Source organism: Polypterus senegalus, chromosome 2, assembly GCF_016835505.1.
Source record: "Polypterus senegalus isolate Bchr_013 chromosome 2, ASM1683550v1, whole genome shotgun sequence".
In the NCBI taxonomy this organism is placed as follows: Eukaryota; Metazoa; Chordata; class Cladistia; order Polypteriformes; family Polypteridae; genus Polypterus; species Polypterus senegalus.
In genome coordinates, this window is record NC_053155.1 from 72,970,903 (window position 1) to 72,989,767 (window position 18,865).

At 34.7% G+C, this 18,865-nt stretch overlaps 1 protein-coding gene across 11 annotated transcripts in view; it reads right to left on the reverse strand.

Moving 5' to 3' along the window:
- LOC120523032 (mitogen-activated protein kinase kinase kinase kinase 4) overlaps window positions 1-18,865 on the reverse strand; it is a 222,068-nt gene that overhangs the window by 12,382 nt on the left and 190,821 nt on the right. For all 11 annotated transcript variants that reach the window (XM_039743964.1, XM_039743970.1, XM_039743965.1 and 8 more), the window contains 5 exons: window positions 18,087-18,254; window positions 16,194-16,337; window positions 11,449-11,583; window positions 9,531-9,631; window positions 589-738 (listed from right to left, as the gene is read on the reverse strand). In XM_039743964.1, the coding sequence (XP_039599898.1) occupies window positions 589-738; window positions 9,531-9,631; window positions 11,449-11,583; window positions 16,194-16,337; window positions 18,087-18,254 (698 nt within the window). The remainder of the gene's footprint in view (window positions 1-588; window positions 739-9,530; window positions 9,632-11,448; window positions 11,584-16,193; window positions 16,338-18,086; window positions 18,255-18,865) is intronic.

The following is an 18,865-nucleotide window of genomic DNA, read 5'->3' on the forward strand; positions in this document are numbered from 1 at the left end:
CCACAACCATAATGAAATACTGTAGAAGATTCATGTTTACTAGAATGCCCATTGGGGCCAGGTGGTCTTCTGACCTTGTAATTTATGCAGAATGTTTTTTCTCTTGCATTTTCCAGCAGGATTTTTATTCCCCTGTCCTTCCTGGCCATATGACCATAGAGCTAGATTAATCATGATAATTATTAGACTTATAAAATGAGTTTAGTAATTTAATCCCTACTTAAGGACTCCTCTATTTCTGTTGTTTACTTGTTTTTGTGCATTGAAAATTTAGCAGTAAGCCACTGCTTCAATATTTTTTTTACCACCAGTACTGCTAGAACACTGTAACTGCTTGCACCCTATATATTTAAAGGGGGTTTCTTTGGGCACCTCAGGTTCTAACAACATCTTAAAAATGTGAATGGCAAGTATACTGCCATTGAATACCAACTGTGAATACCAGGTAACTGTAAAGTAGTCCATAAAGGCTGATGAACCGGTATCCCATCCAGTATTATTTCTTGTATTGGATGAAATGCTATCATAATCCTACAGCAGAACAAGTCATTGAGAACAGGAATTGCAGCATGTAATTTTTGAACTCACATGTGTTGGCAGATAGATGTCATAAACTGTCCCTGAGTCCACATCCACTGCATGAAACCCAGAACTGGATCCATAAATCACTTTCAGCCTTTGACCTTCTTCGACAGTCAGATCCACCAGCAATGGCTTGTGCATTAATTCACCAAAAGACTGCAAAAGAAATACAAAAATAAAGACCATGAACACTATATTTTTCAGATTAATAAAATGACTGGACTTGGCGTTTCTAAAGATCGACGTGTACAACCAAGAGCGGAGTTTGGGGGTGGCAAGTGGGGTGACCACCCCAGGTCCCGTGCGTAAGATGGTCCCGCGTGTCCCATTTGAGCAGGTTTATCAAGTTTTATTCTCCAGCATTATATATATTTTTGAGATGTTTCTAAGAGAACCCTTTTAAAATCCCTCTTCAATGTCAAGGTCAAATTCCGTACATGTACGTCTTTGAAAACATTCCATAGTCCACCTTCATCATCTGAAAAGGGTCACCAGTATCATCTCTTCCTAAAATAGGTATAGCCCATTAGTCGCCGGGTTGGCTTCTCCTACCTATAGAAAAAGACATTGTATCCAGATTAGACTATGAAGATGTCATCAATGACTTTTCCCATCAGATGGCAAGAAAAGTGTATTTCCGTCTCTGAACCTGGAAACTGGTAAGAGATTTCATGATGATACCTCTACGTTAATTTCACACTTCCTGTCGAAACACTGAAACTCACATTTTATTTGTAGGCCATAAAAGTGTCCGAATATTAATGCACAAGAACATGCATCTCTAATGATAACCAGCTGACATGACATCAATATGAGTTATGACTATGACATCCTGCATATCGAGACTCCGCATACTTGCAAGTTGGGTACTTTTCTAGAAGAGGCCCTGCTAATTTCCACATGACACTGCATTTCTCACTGTCATGGTATTGTCATGAATTATGAATTGCACCTTTTTAATACATCGTTATATTTCGATAAAGTCTGTGTGTTATCTTGCAAAAAGTTTAGCTGAATACTGTAATGAGAAAATCTGGAGTATGTTAACGTTATTTTTTATTAAATTTGCACGCAGGTTTATACAGTCCACACATACCGGTAACAGTGTTTGACGTAACTGGCCCCGTGTGGGGTTGGTCAGCCCTAGGCCTCAAACATCCCTAAGGCCGCCTCTGTGTATAACCTAGCTAAGAGAGGACACATATTGTATATTAATAAGTATTTATTAACAATTATATTATTATAGTCCATTTGCAAGATAAAATTATTATACTCTGGAACTTTCCGGATCCTGCAAGAATGGTGTCTAGAATGTCTTAAAATTAGTAATGGTAAAACCTTTTTAAAGGTGCAATAACCTTAACTAAATACTTCCTATACAGCTGCAAAACAGATCTGACCCGCAATTAGGAGGTATTCTGCTTCTCTTCATCTTCACAGAACTGTTTCACTTGATTTATATTTCTGACATGGAATACTTGGGTTTATGGCACAGCACTTCAAAAGGATTGAGGTCAAAATGCAGAGGTGAAAAATAAAGGTGGATTTTCTTCTGTGTAAACAGACAACAATTTACTCCTGTGTTTGGCATTGTATTTATGTGAAAGACAGAGTGTCTTTTGAGTTTTCAGTTTAAAAGAAATTAACCTCATATTCTCATGCAGAATATCTTGTTACAGTTAGAAATAAATTGTCACCCTCAGTGACTGTAAGATCTTCAGACTTTGAGGCATCCAAAAAAAAACCAAACATATAACAAAGCTCCTGTCACCATGTTTCAGTGAAGGGAAGAGATCCTTGCATTGGTATGCTATGTACTTCTAAATAAGTTCAATTCAAACCTTATATATTCAAAAGGAACTGATCGTTTTTTTTTTTTTTTTTTTTAATTTTTTATAAGCAAATTTCAGAAAATGTTACTCTGGTTTAGTGATTTTGGAAAAGAACATTATCAGGTTCCTGCAGACTATCAGCTATCAAAAGGTTCTGTGTTACAACCCTGAGCACTGTACAGATTGTTTTTTGTGAAACACTCACTCCTAAGAGTCTTTAAACTTAGAATTAAAGGTTTTTACATTATAAATAACTGACATAAGATTTTGTGTTTCTCTAGGCAGATCCAATTCTCATTTGAAAATAACATGTGTTGTGTCACAAGTTTAGGTGCTAGCCCCTTTAAAAAAAAAAAAAAGTATCATGTTGCTTTCAAGGTTATTAGAAGGTTATTCAAGGTTGTTAAATAAAACTGAAACTATTAACAAAAAACATTTTCGTAAACTGAAATAAAATAATTAACAAACCCGAAATTAAAAACTAAACTATTAAAGAAGCTGAAAAGACTAACTAAACTAAAATAATTTACTAAAAATATTTTTAGTTTTCCTAACAACAACATTATGCAAGGGCTAACATGGGCTGCAGGGGTCCCAAAATTAATCAAAATATATTAATAAGAATATCATATTTGGCTTTTGAATAGATATTCCTGCCATTAATCTTTAACCCTTGTAACTTTTAACTCTAAAACAGAAAGTCATCCACCACAAGCCGCCAGCATCTATTCATCCAGTGATCAGCAGCTGGTGACTGAGAGTGTGTGTTCACACAGCATTTGCGGTGATAAGAGCAAGCTGAATATGGGCATGTAAAGTATGTGACGTAGAAAGAGATTTACTATGTGATAATGGCAACAGTTTTTCAGGAGCCAATAGTGACAGCATAATAAATTTAGGTCCCATTGTTAGTGAAGCACACCAAGGTGATGATTTTGCTTTGCATATGATCAGTAACTTTCAAAGTTGCCATTCACTGAATCTCTAGGGCTCAGGAGAGAAGTAATAGATACAGATAATCCTGTACAGAATTTCAGTCTGTTCATAAATAGCAGCATGTTAGCTATAATTCTGACTGAGCCCAAGATACAGTATGTAAAAAGCATTTAATACAGCAGCACACACTAAGCTAAATTCTAGGCTGCATGAGTCTGATAACCGTTACAATGAGCTGCTGCATTTGCTTGTGCTTCTTGCATATCAAGATGTAATTTAAATGCCTGTAATAATGTGCTGGTCAACAAAACCTTTACAGTATGGACAAAAGAATCACCAGTGGGTAACGTTTCAATTTATTTCGCAGGTGTTTGTGTTTTGTTGAAAATAATTTACCTGCCACTTCACACAGGGGAAACCTATTCTGAAAATAAAACAGCACTGATCGAAAGACTGACAGTCAACATACAAGATCAGCATATTGTTACTGACCAATCACTTTTGTATCCCTTTGGTATTAAAAGAGTCAGTTGACAACGAAGCAATATAAATGTCTCTACTGAACTAAAGGTAGGTAGGTAGGAGTATGGCAACTGGTGAAAACTACATGTGTTTGTATTTATTCTGTATTTATTAATTTATCTTTTTTTAGTTTTACTTTCACAGCTCAAAACACAGGATATTGTGAAAATAATCAGGTGGTAGAATTGTGCTTTAAAATATTTGTCTCCCTCTTTTCGATCTCTCTCTCTCTCTCAAAATAGATACTTGAAACATTACACTTTGTTGTTCTTAGCATCAACAATATCATACATATTGTACATATGTATATATATATATATATATATATATATATATATATATATATATATATATATATTATTGGTACAATAGGTTGGCACCCACTCCAGGGATTTTTTCCTGCCTTGCATCCAAAGCTGCTGGGATAGGTTCCAGGTTTCCTGTGATCATGTTCTGGATTAAGCAGATTTAGAAAATGTATATACTGCTCCTAATCACAGATGCTGTTCTGTCACTTTGTGGCTCTCCACACTCCTATTCCTGCTCATTAAGGGTTTACTATTCTTATGTATGGGCTATTCAAGTCCCACTGCCCCTAACCTTCACACTACTGACTTGTTTTTTTGTTTCCCTCAATATAGCTAGATGGGGCCTGCACACTAATTCAAGCCTAAGAGCCCTGTTCTTCCTAAGCCCCCATGATTTTCATGATCACACCAGAATACAGTAGAATCTGTTTTCTGATCTTTTTCAGGCCTGCAAGCGGCAAAATTCTGTCTATAAATTATATGTGCCTGAGATGGAATAAGAGATCAATATGGCTAGAAGAAAATAAAGCCCAGTATGGGAGATTTTTTAATACAATACTGAAGGCATTAATTGTAACCACGTTGTCTTGGAGCAAGATTATGTTGTGTGCTATAGACATTTAGAGTAAAAATCCTCAAACCTTAAAATTCACCTAAATTTCATCCCAAACTGGCCCATTCTGGTCAAGAAAAGGAAAAGATGCCAACAGTCAGCGCACACTTGTTCGGTACAAATGACAAGGAAAATATTTTAAAACATATATTTTTCATATTCAGCATTTGAGTTTGATTATGCTTGTTTTTATCAGACAAAAACAAATCCAGACAGTAAACTATGTAGTGTAGTGAGCTTCCACTAACATTAAAATCATATCCAAACCTGTTATGTGTACAATTCTGTCCAATTGTGACACAAAACTAAATTCCTTAGTAGCTCTTTAAACGTACTATAATTACTAAAACTGAAGGTAATGTATATTATATATAAATAATATATGTATATATATATATGTATACAGTATATATATATATATATATATATATATATATATATATATATATATATATACACACAAACACATACACACATATACATATATAAAAATAAAATACAAATGTCTTTGTGAAATAAAAACTAAATAATAACTAAAAATACACAATGAAGGAACACAAACTTTCCAAGTAGAATAAGTAATATAGAAATAAAAACTAATATAAAAAGATAAAACTATAATAACCTTGGTTGCTATTTAAAATAGTAATAAAATGTTTTGGTTTTTTACCATTTCTATACTAATAAGAAATATGCAAATTTCTTTTAAAATTTGATGTTTTTTCTTTCACAAGCTTCTTTATTCAAGCCAGTTTAAAAAAAATCAAAACGCTTACAAAATATTGGGTTGGGCTGGCAAGAAAGAATAAAATTAACAGTTAACACAGAGAATACCAGTAAGTACAGCAAAAGACCCTTGGTACTGCATTCAGTTCATGACAAACTCTTATGGGTCCCATTTTCAAGACCAACATGCACCACAAACCGCAACAATAGAATTATGAAAGAGTTGTGCTCCTTTGCTTCTGTATTATGATTGAAATGAAGGGAATTTTATACGTTATGTGAATGTTATTCCTCAACAAAAATGTTTACGTTAATCTGTCTGATATAACTAATTTTGCAAAAGTACAACACACAATATATATATATATATATATATATAATTGTATAAGGCTAAGGAGTAACGCAGTGGTAGTGCTGCTGCGTCGCAGTTAGGAGACCCGGGTTCACTTCCCGGGTCCTTCCTGTGTGGAGTTTGCATGTTCATCCTGTGTCTGCGTTGGTTTCCTCCTGGTACTCCTGTTTCCTCCCACAGTTCAAAGACATGTAGGTTAGGTGCACTGACGATTCTAAATTGTCCTTAGTGTGTGCTTGGTGTGTGTGCGCGCCCTGTGGTGGGTTGGCGCCCTGCCCGGGGTTTGTTTCCTGCCTTGCGCCCATGTTGGCTGGGATTGGCTTCAGCAGACCCCCCGTGACCCTGTAGTTAGAATATAGTGGGTTGGATAATGGATGGATGTACAAGGCTATAAACAGACTACATGTCCTCACTGAAATTAAAGCTTCAGTTTGGGTTGGATAATGGATGGATGTACAAGGCTATAAACAGACTACATGTCCTCACTGAAATTAAAGCTTCAGTTTAAGTAAAAAAAACAAACACTTTTCACCATATAAGAAACAATATTCATCAATATTAGAGGAAAAAAAACTTTCATTTTATGCAGCAAGTGTGCATCTAACTCTGTTTTCTTAGTAAGTTTTGGGATTTTTTCATTGTGTTTACATTTACACTTTATAGTTTTGGGATGAAGGTCTTATATTACACTGTTAACTTCTAGCTTTTTACTGTACCTTGTGCATTTAAAAAAATACCCAATGTGCAATGTGAATAGAATCTATTGAAGCGTTAAGCTGATTTGAAGATATAAACTGTTTGTTATTATAAAAAAAAAAAAAGTGGTTAGCACCTAAGACCCACTTAAACCCTTCACCTTCTTGAATCACATTGCACTAGTCAGGGAGGTGACCAAGAACCCGATGGTCACTGTCAGAGCTCCAGAGGTTCTCTGTGGAGAGAGGAGATCCTTCCAGAAGGACAACCATCTCTGCAGCAATCCACCAATCAGGCCTGTATGGTAGAGTGGCCAGATGGAAGCCACTCCTTAGTAAAAGGCACATGACAGCCCGCCTAGAGTTTGCCAAAAGGCACCTGAAGGGCTCTCAGACCATGAGAAACAAAATTCTCTGGTGTGATGAGACAAAGATTGAACTCTTTGGTGTGAATGCCAGGCATCACGTTTAAAGGAAACCAGGCACCGCTCATCACCAGGCCAATACCATCACTACAGTGAAGCATGGTGGTGGCAGCATCATGCTGTGGGGATGTTTTTCAGCAGCAGGAACTGGGAGACTAGTCAGGATAAAGGGAAAGATGACTGCAGCAATGTACAGAGACATCCTGGATGAAAACCTGCTCCAGAGCGCTCTTGACCTCAGACTGGGGCGACAGTTCATCTTTCAGCAGGACAACGACCCTAAACACACAGCCAAGATATCAAAGGAGTGAATGTCCTTGAGTGGCCCAGCCAGAGCCAGGACTTGAACCCGATTGAACATCTCTGGAGAGATCTTAAAACGACTGTTCACCGGCGCTTCCCATCCAACCTGATGGAGCTTGAGAGGTGCTGCAAAGAGGAATGGGTGAAGCTGGCCAAGGATAGGTGTGCCAAGGTTGTGGCATCATATTCAAAAAGACTTGAGGCTGTAATTTCTGCCAAATGTGCATTGACAAAGTATTGAGCAAAGGCTGTGAATACTTATGTACATGTGATTTCTCAGTTTTTTTATTTTTAATAAATTTGCAAAAACCTCAAGTTAACTTTTTTCATGTTGTCATTATGGGGTGTTGTGTGTAGAATTCTGAGGAAAAAAATGAATTTAATCCATTTTGGAATAAGGCTGTAACATAACAAAATGTGGAAAAAGTGATGCGCTGTGAATACTTTCCAGATGCACTGTATGCAAGTCTAAAATAATGTTATTTTCAGATTTCCATTGGTCTTCTGCATGTTAATCTATTCATTTTCTTATTTGTATGTTTTAAAACAAGTAAACAATTTGATTAGTATTATTATTTTCTAAGTCCACATCCTGACAAATGGAATAACATGACAAATACGTGATTTATGAGCTTACTAATAACATTTCACAACAAGCCAAAGAAAGTAGGATATTCATACATCATCTTTTATGAACAAATCTTGCAAATAATCTACATTAATATTATGTAGCAATTTAAGTTATCAGCACAGTACACGAGGAAGCACACAAAAGACAAAGCATTCCAAATCGGTCCAGAGTGTACTTGTGTGTCTTTCTATGTGCACTAAATGAACAAGTCTGGTGTATGGCTCAAAGGCTTTCATTCAGGGTTGAACACTGTGTTGCCTTTATTTTTGTAGAGACTGGTCCTCTGTGTTATAGTAATGAATACAGCTGTTTCAGAAAAATCACAAATTCTTTTGTGTTATTCAAGTTATATTACCACAAGGCCTAACATTTTGAGCTCCTTCTTCAAAGTAACACAGTATATTAGTACATTCACTACAAGCTTAGTGGTATGGATAGCTGCCAGTTTCTGTCCAATAGAGAGCCAGTGCCCAAGAACAGTTTAACTTATGTAAAACATTAGCAACAGCTTTTCTAGTAGAACATCAAAAATACCTGTTCATTCAAAATGCACACTTAAAAAAATGGTTTGCTTTTTTTTCTATTTTAGGGGTCAATACAATGATACAATGAGCAGGATTGTAGACTCATAGCTTCAGAATCCTGGTTTAACTGGGTTCCAATCCCAGCCTGGTCACTGACTGGATGTAGTCATCACAAGTGAGCCTTGAAAGTTATTTTTGAAGAAAAAAAAATGTATGAAATATATGTTGAAGGTTGTGAAAATATCTATAGATTTCAATCAAAACATTTTTGGTATTTCCAGTCATTTATGATGCCAGCATTTTACATTTGCTAATAATATTTTTTTTTCTCCAAAAAGAGACTTTGGTAGTTAGAAATAAAAATAACTTGGTCCTCTCAGGAATTCACCCTGCCTCTTCAGTCTCCTAACAGCTCTTAACAGTTATTATATATACTTCTGTCAAACTTAAGACTAAATGTTGGTTTTCTTATGTATTTCGTCCATAAGGTGAAAAAAGTGCTTTCAGTAACAGTGCAGATATAGTCAAGTGGGGAGATCAAAATGGCAGTTTTCTTTACAAGGCAAGAAAGAACTCTGCCAGAGCAGATGCGCAAGGCGTTCTGCTGCTAAAATAAACTACCTGCCGTTTAATTCTTACCTGAACAAGCCCGAATATTACAAATGAGAACTGAAAATAAGTAACACCATTTTGTAGTTATTTTTAAACCCTATGCTAGAGTTGGGTGTCCTTGCACCCAATATCAATCACCATTATATGGTACAATATGTAACTTAAACACACAGAAAGGTATGTAACACACAGGTAGGGGGTTAAAAAAAAAAAGGAAAGTGAATAAAGAAGACAGTAACAAAAAATTACATATACATAACTCTTTGAATAAAGATCTTCTTCCAAAGTTTACTAGACTATATTATTGATGATAATGAATAAACCAACATTTCAAATTTTTCTCTCTATTTTAACAATATGAAATTAATAAAAAAAAATCTTAGTTTTAATTCAATTTATTTGGTAAAGGTAAATATTTAAAGTTTATTATATGAAAACTGTGTACTGCAACTAAACCTGTATTTCCTACCTTGAAGGCCATAAATTTATGATATGGCTTGGGTGCCCATGCATAGACTTCCACTGAATTCTTCAATGCAATTACTAAGAACTTGATCCTTTCATATTTTACTGCCGGCCAAAAAAAAAAAAAAAGTGAGCACAACCAAATAAAAGTATTATATTATATAAATTATATAAACAAATCTTTTTATGAAAAATGTATTTTCAAAATTGACAACTTTGCCTAATACACAAAGAATTACTTAGTGCAAAATGAATGTTATAATAGTACTATGGTGACATGTAAAAGAATTTTGATTTAAAAAAAGTATCCATTATTTTATTGCAAATTTTCAATAAAGGGATGTGGAGCATAACCTGGCATTATTAGGCAGAAGGCAGGAATCAACCACAGATGGAATGAGTCCCCCTTAAAGGACACATTTAGGTAAAACACACCAAAACTTGTTCACACATCTGTTACTATCACATCACATTATACATATAACTTTCTGTCCAGTTTAACTGGCTGAGAGATACAGTAACAATAATAAAAGGAGGACTAGTAACTCAATGTAAAATATAGAAAAAAATAAGGATTTTAGAAATTTGACGCAAAGGCACAAATTGTAACAATTGTACAGACTTAATTAAATGAGTCATTGTTAAGAAGTCTGACACAGCTGAATATTTCTGTCATTTTGTACTTCTGTTTAGAATAACTACAAAAATAAAGTTAATAAATTAAAATAATCACCTCTTGCTTTTGGATGGAATATTGAGCCCAAAAAAGGATGTAAACATTTTGCTTATTACCTGTACTTTATCTACACTCAAAACATAATTTTTGTTTTTATATAAAGCAGGCATGACACTATACAAACTAAATAAAAGTTCAATTAAAGGTAATAAGACAAGGAATAGACGTGGTTACATGTGCTCTGTCCATCCCGCTAGAATTAAATGGAAAAATACAAGAAAACTCAGCATTGCCAGAAATATGATTAAACTACAACAGCCACAACCAAGTACATTTAAGTGTTCATGAAGACCACAATAATGAATTTCACTTATACAAATATCTCAACTATTTTTGATAGGAGAATTCTCTCCAGGAGTATGGCCAGTAATTCTACATGTTTTTTGTATGGGTTAACAGGCCTGATGCTGTGGGATTTTCAGTCCATGGACAACCCGAGTGAAAGCTTGGTTCTTATTGCCAGCAGCTAGTCAGACTTGTTCGTAGTGAGTTTCAGACTCCACCAAATCTATCTTTCTGTGCTCACCTATGGTCACTAGCTTTGAGTGGTGGCTGAAAGAATAAGACTGAATATACAAACGACAGGAATAAGCCTCCTTTGCAAGGTGTCTGGGCTCAGCCTTAGAGACAGTATGAGGAGCACAGATATTGGGGAGGAGCTGAAAGTACAGTATAGGCACTGCTCCTCTGCATCGAAAGGAGTTAGTTGAGGTAGTATGGGCAACCGATTAGAAAATTGATGGATACAGAAAATGGATATGAAAATTTATATGCATCTGGACTCTCATTATTGCAGCTCCAGCAAGGTTGCAACCTTTTCACTGTACTTTGTAGGATTGCATCTTACTTTGCTAATTGGCGAGTGTGCACTTGAACTGTGCCAGAACAATTTTTGTAATTGGCTTCTATATGCTACTGCTACCAGACCTGTACTTTAATTTTCACACGTTTGGTATGTTTTTCGTCTTTTGGTTGTCAGTTTAATGGTCACTATAATTTCTTACAACTATTACTTCAGTTACTTGACTTCACAAGAGTTTTTTTTCCTGGGTCAATTACTTTTTTTTTTTTTTTTAAAAAAAGGGGTAAACACACAAAGTTAATTTGCAATATATATTTATTTAACCTTGATACAGTTCCTTACTGTGGCTACCTTGGAAAGAAAAGATAACTGCTAAGTGCTTACCAACTTTATAGTGCACACATCCTTCCAAATCACCTACTGTTGTCCACCCTTGTTTCTTCTCTACTTCAGGATCATTATGCAAAATCTTATTTCGCAACCATGACAAATAATACACTCTTAGTTTGTTCTTTTTTCCTAAATAAAAAAATAAAATATATCTTAAAACAGAGCAAGGGACACTTTCATTCCATCATTACAATTTAGTTTAAATTGGCGATTGGGATGGGGGCAGTTGGAAGAAGAAAATGACACCTTATGAACATAACCTTGTGGGTAGAAACAAGTCCTTTGTTTTAGAGGAACATAGTGAAATACAACAAAACAAAAAACATGCAAAGCACAAGAGACTGTCTTGATAGTAAACCACTATGGTGGTCAATCAAATGCAAGTTCAGATTAGTGAGTATTTGAATAGCACATATTTTCAACATTAAGGTACGCACGTACTGAATGTTTTTGAGAAGGAAAAATAACAGGCACAGCAGATTTGTATTTGGCAATGAAGTAGGCTGTTTAATTTGTTCTACTATTGCACGTTTTGGTGATTACACATCTCTGTTGATACAGTACATATCGTATTAATGGGGAGATGTGCCTTGCCCTTTGAAGCAATGAAGCATTAAACACTTTTTTTTTTTTTTTTGGTATTAACACATGGAGCTGTTCTTGTCATCGTCAATGCAGGCAAGCCAAATGGCCATGTTGTTTCAGTCTTGCCCAGAGGGGACTGGGCAGTCTCATGGTCTGGAATCCCTACAGATTTTATTTTTTTCTCCAGCCGTCTGGAGTTTTTTTTTTTTTCCTGTCCACCCTGGCCTTTGGAACTTACTATTATTCTATGTTAATTAATGTTGACTTATTTTATTTTCTTACTGTGTCTTTTATTTTTCTATTCTTTATTATGTAAAGCACTTTGAGCTACTTTTTGTAAGAAAATGTGCTATATAAATAAATGTTGTTGTTGTTGTGTTGATATTTCTTGTTACAACTGTCATTTGCGTGTCACTCCTGCCACAGTCCTATAGGCGTAACTGTAGATGCGTGTTAAGGTTGAAATTCTAGCATAACCCCGAACTGTATACACCATTCGAAAATGGACAGATGCTTAAACTGGTGGACATCTGTAGAAGTGCTTATTACAATCAGAGAATGAATGTGAAGCCTCCTTTAAATTAACAGGGTTTGTGTAGAATGGCAATAAAAGTGATTAATTTCACTTTAATCTTTTTAACTCCACTAACAAATGCATGATGAAACAACTTAAACAATTACAGCTCATTTGATCAATAATGTTATTTCAATCTCACGGCAAAAACTATTTTTTTCAGAATAGGATAAAAGTGGCATTAAGTTGACCCTGTATGGGTATTTTGCTTTTTAATGTAATTTTTTTTTTAACAACATAAGATTCCTGTACTCATGTACTGAAATGTTAATGCACAAACTCAAAAGCATTCCCAGATATGACCTCTGCTGTTTGTTTTTTTCTTTCTTTTTTTTTTTGCTGTTGCCATGCTGTATCATTTCCACAGGGAGACCATAGAATTCTGAAAAGATCAGCTTAGAAACTGGGTAGGCCTCTCCAGCAGTGTCTTAAATTGGTTTCAGTCCTATTTAACAGGAAGAAAATTGGTTGTTAGTTGTTATTTAGCAATTGATTATACCTAGGAGTAGGAGTATGTGATATTGGCAAAACAATGATATCAACATATTTTCGGGGACTTTGACAATAGCGATAATGGGACAATATTTTGCATCCTTTAGAAACGCGTTTGTAGAAGTCTTATTGATTTTGCTTGGTCTTTTTAATTGGGTATTAATTGTAGCTGACTAATGAGATTAATAGAAATAACAGTTAAGGAAAACAGGTCTTATTTACTTAAAAGTGAAGTAAAATAATAGAAAAATGTTAACATGACTAGACAAAAGTATTAGCGAGATCAAACAGTGCAAGTATGAGTAAGCCATTTCAAAGTGGCACACAGGATTAATACAAAAGACCAACAAAATTATTATAATTAGAGCATTTTAAACAGACACTTACCCTTAATGTAAACAGGACATGAATCCAAAAGAAATAAAATACTAATCATAACTGAACTATGGGGCACAAACATTACAATCTGGATAAACATAAACTGCTCTGCCGTAAGGTGAATTGTGTAGCATACAAGCAAGAACAAAAATCTGACATACTGTACTATAGTGTAAAAATCCAAAGTTCTTTCAAATACTTCATAGGAAAAAAAAAACTATAGCATTTAAAAACAAGTTGTCAGATATTGCACTAGGGTACAGAAAAAACAAAAAACAAATCTAACATTTTACACACACACACACATATACATACATACATACATATTCTTCTGAGTCAGGCTGCTTGAGGCAGGGATGCACGGGTTGTTTTTTGCAAGTTTCTCCAATTTGGGGAAACTTATTTCTTGTGTTTTCCACAACTCAAGTGTCCGTGCTTGATCTCTTTCTCAATGGCAGTGTACAGAGACTCACCTTCTCTGAATAACTGTGCTTTTTTGAAACTCCCTTGTCAACACCTGTTCCAACTTCTGTAGCCATAGAGGTGGGATGAAGTATGGCAAGGAGGAGAGGATTTGTGCGAGTGTTTTAAACAAAAAAATGTGCTTTGGAATTGAGTACTCCTAACAAAGACAGCTTGCAAAATAAAAACGCACCCAATAGGCATATGCTTCTTATGGAAATAAAAATAATCAGTTTGAATGAATCACATTATTTGTTTGAACTGATTAATAATCTATTTTGAGCCCACAACATTTTACAATCTGCATGTTTCCATTTGGCCAGATTATCTAAAAGCACAAGATGAACTACCACAGGAAAATAAAAATAAACTTGATCAATTAGAATTAAATTCAAGGTGGAGGTAAAACACTTTGGTATAATCATGGACTCTGACCTAAACTTTAAATCGCACACTAATCAGATTACAACTACTGTACTTTTTACTTAAGGAACATTGCTAAAGTTGGACCTCTTATAAAACTGCAAGACCCTGAGAAATTAATTCATACTTTTGTTTTTAGTCAACTAGATTACTATAATGCACTCCTGTCAGGACTACCTAAGAAAGACATTAATCGGTTGCCAATAGTGCATAATGCAGTAGCAAGAAACTTAACTAGAAAAAGATCTGATTATAATTTTGAACTGACTTGAAAATACTACTAATGGTATAGTAAGTAGTACTAGGGTGTTGTACCGTGTTAGCCATTATGAATGTACAGAAAAGCCAGGCAAAATGACACCTTTAAATTGTAATCCTTTTAGTTATCCAATAAAAGGTGTCATTTTGCTTGTGCTTTTCTCTACTAATGGTATATAAAGCTTTAAATATTCTTTTGGAGTGCCTGTCCCCCCTAAATTCCAAGCAGTAACCTTAAATCTTCCAATAGTCTTCTGCTTATTAGTCCAAGAGCTAAGCATGGAATCAGTGGTGAGTCAGCCTTTTGTTGTTGTGCACCAAATTCTGGAACACTTGACCAACAGAGACACGTCAGGCTAATACTGTGGAACATTTTGAAAAACACTGCTAAAATATCGCTTTTTCATTACTACATATTCATTGTACTCTTAATAAACTGCATAGGCATAGAATTACTACATTCTTCAGTGATTTGCGGTCTTTACTAATCTCTACTTTCTTTGTTGGTTCTTCTGTGTTGGCATTTTGTGCCACCACCACCACCTGATCAAGGCTAAATGTAATGCTGGAATGACGGTGACTTTAAAAGCTGTCCACAAAATCTTCTATAATCAATCTTCTGGGACAAAGCCTGGAAATGATGAGGGATGATTTAAGCACATTTATGTTAGGCAGAATGCCCATTGGGGGCTGGGCGGTCATTTGGCCTTGGCACCCCAGCAGGTCTTGTTTTTTCGCCAGGTTAAATGGAGGTTTTTGTTTTTTCCTGTTCCCCTGGCCATCTGACCTTATCATTAAACTTAACTGTAATGACTTACAATATGACATTGTATATAAGCAGGCTACATTTCTACTCATCATCTGTCTATGTCATATAAGCCTGCCGAATTTATTTATTTAATTTTTTTCCTCTTTATTACTGATGTTAATTTTTTCCTTGTTACTTTTTCTTTGACATCTGGTAAAGCAACTTGAGATACATTCTTTGTATAAAATGTGCTATAGAAATAAATGTTGTTAAACACTATTATTCCCACTACACAACTGTTTGTTTCGCTTAATCACTTTGGATCAACCTACACATAATGCCATTGATCCCTAACAACTATTTGCTTAATTAATTACTGGGCTATATGCCTCAAAGATTTCACACTTTTTACTGTATGTGTATGCATGTAGGTTGCCTGGGTATACAGTTAATAACTGGGGGAAAGCTGCCTTTTTGGAATACAACATGGCTATATACAACCCACGGTGAGGCAAAAAGCAACACTCTTAGACAAAAGCTGTAATCCTTTGAGACAATGAAATTGTTATTCAAACTAATTTAGAAGAAAATTAGCCAAAAAAGACAACCTTCATAAACCTTATATGTTAGTAAAACCCTAAAATTATCCACAGCCGAATGCATGAATCTTGGAAGAGCAAAACACATAATCAGGCAAGAATTCATCTGATGTAGCAAGAATAGGGGAATGAGTAAAATGCACATATTCCTTTCTGTACACAGACTGCATTTTTGCAGCTGTATATTCATAGTACCTTATGCATTGCTTTTAAGTCTCACCTGATATTGTCACTAGGACATTCAGACCTTCAAGAACATCCATTTGCTGAAACCTTCTCCTTCCAATTAATGGATATACTTTCCCCTGTCCACTTCTGTCCAGTAGCATGAGGCCACTTTCTGTACCTACTAATAAGTTGACACCTTGAGAGAGGAAGAAAGAAAATATGAACATGTATTTAATGTTTGATTTTGATCATAAATGGAACTTGTATTAGACTTGTGCCCAAAAAAAGAAACAGTTTATACAGACACTATAAGAAACTAGGATAACAGGAGGATAGGAAAGTAGAAACAAACCTCTTTTTTGAACAGAGAGAACACTAACTTCTTTATAGTCTATGAATATGAAAAGTTAATAGGCTATTTTTACTTTTCAATTTATTTCTTAAAGTGACGATGAACCCACAGAGTGAAAGCCCATTTCTTTTTCTTAGACAGTACATTGTTTTTTTCAATAATACTCTGATATACTGTACTGTATATCATTTACAACATAAAGTAAAAGAAAGCATTATTTAATTAACATCTGTTGATCTTTACTTGTATTCTTGCAAATAAAAAAGGAAAGTGATTAAATACTATACAGTGTTTGCAAATATTATAAGACTAGAAAAAAATCCAAAGACTCTTATCACTAGAGACTAGGTACACAAAATAAATTAGTGTAGCTAATATTTGATATATTGCAGATACTAATGGTAAACTTTTCTTGTGGTAGTTAATGGCATAGTCTTAAACTGACAGATTTCCAAAGGCATGTTATAGATAGGAATTTCTGGATATTGTAGAAATGAAGAAACAGCTTAAAAACAAAAACTAAGACTTTAACAAGAATGCCAGGTCCCAAAGTAAAACATATATGAAGATAGATCAGTATTAAGAGGTCAAGGTTGCACCTTGACAAAAAAATTCTACCTATTATTAAATATCATTTATCACCTATTTGTGCTGTAAAAGAGTAGACTCTATTAGGCAACCTAGTACTTAAAGCTTAAGAAATTTTCTGAAAGATGCAAAGGTAGTTATACAGAACAATGCTAATAAATCTGTCTGTGCTTATGCCCCACATAGACTTTTTCCAGGTGAATTATACTCGTAAAGCAAACATATTTGCTTCAAGATTATTTTAAAAGTAAATTCTAAAAAAAATTAATAAACTGATGTGTTTATAGCCAGTATTTCAAAAAAGAATAAGGAAGCAAGCAAACACTGGCCTCATAATGATTTGCTTCAATATGACAATTTAAAGACAGACTACACTAATCTATTACATGTTCAACACCAGGCTGCCCTCTAAAGGACAAAGAATATATTTGAATAATGTGGTAAAATATGATGAATACATTATTACCTGTTAACACAAAAAAATGAGAATACAGTACTTTTTTAAAAACATTAAATATGGTGCATAGACCAAGTAAAATAAAGCAGATTTTTTTTAACAAATTAATTTTACCATGAGCCTAATCTTTATAACTGAGTTATGAACGAACTTATTTATTAAAAACCACTACTTGTCGCCACAGCTCTCACAATAGTGCAATAAGCACCATTAATGCTCGCAGGGTGAATGGTGGTGTTGGAGGGAACAAAAAAAAACAAAAAAACCAAGCATAACCTTCATAGTAAAATGGAAAACAGTTTAGCTGTCCTGGTAAAACAAAAAACAAGTTAACCATTTGATATTTTCTGTTTTTGTTGCACTACTTAGACAGTTAAATATAAAACATGTTATTGTCTTCAGTCTGATTGTTAAAGAAACATATCCTTTTACTATATTCAATCACATTAAACAGGTGTACCTCCATTTTTGAACATGAATTTATAGCATAATCATACTTTAAATGATGTATCCTTTCAAATATAATTAGTAAAAGAAATAATACTTACCCCACAGAGCTGCACAAAGAATTTCTGAATTGAACCGTTTTTTGTATTTACGTATTTCTGGGGTATCACTCTGTGGTCTAGTGTTTGTTGGGTTGACATTAACTACTGAACCTTTCCTAGTTGGATCTTGTCTCAGGGCATCTGGTCTGATTTCATTTGAAAAACCCACTGAAAAGAGAAAACCATAAAAATAAACAAACATACAGGTAACATTCCATTACAACGAATATCTTTACAATGAAATTTTCATTGCAATGAAGTATTTTTATGGTCCTGACAGTTTCCTCATATGACAGTCTATAGAAATCTCCTTACTGCGAAATACATGCCTGAATGAATCATCCACAGAGCAGTTAGTTCTGTGGTTGTAGCTCAGTTGTAAAAAAATGTTTTGTTTCTTCGACCTTTCTTCGTACTGTTTTTTTGTTGTGTTTGTTTTCTGTGGGTTTCAGTGATACCTTTTGCTTATTACTCGTCAACATTTGAAAAACATCCTTTGGAATTGAACTCATTGTCACCCTTCTATAGAAACGGCAGACACGAAAAAACGATAACAGATCATATTAGAAAACTACATTTTTGCGTCTCTCGATTCCGGCAAAAAGAAAAAAGACAATGCTAGTGAATTCGGAATTTCGCTATCAACACTGTCAACTTTCTTGACAGACTAAGCAAAAAAAGAAGAAAAATCTCAGGATGCAACTGTATGCAACCTGCTGCATTTGAAGACGTCGAAAAAGCAGTTTTTATGTGGTTCAGTGATGCTCGTTCAAGAAACA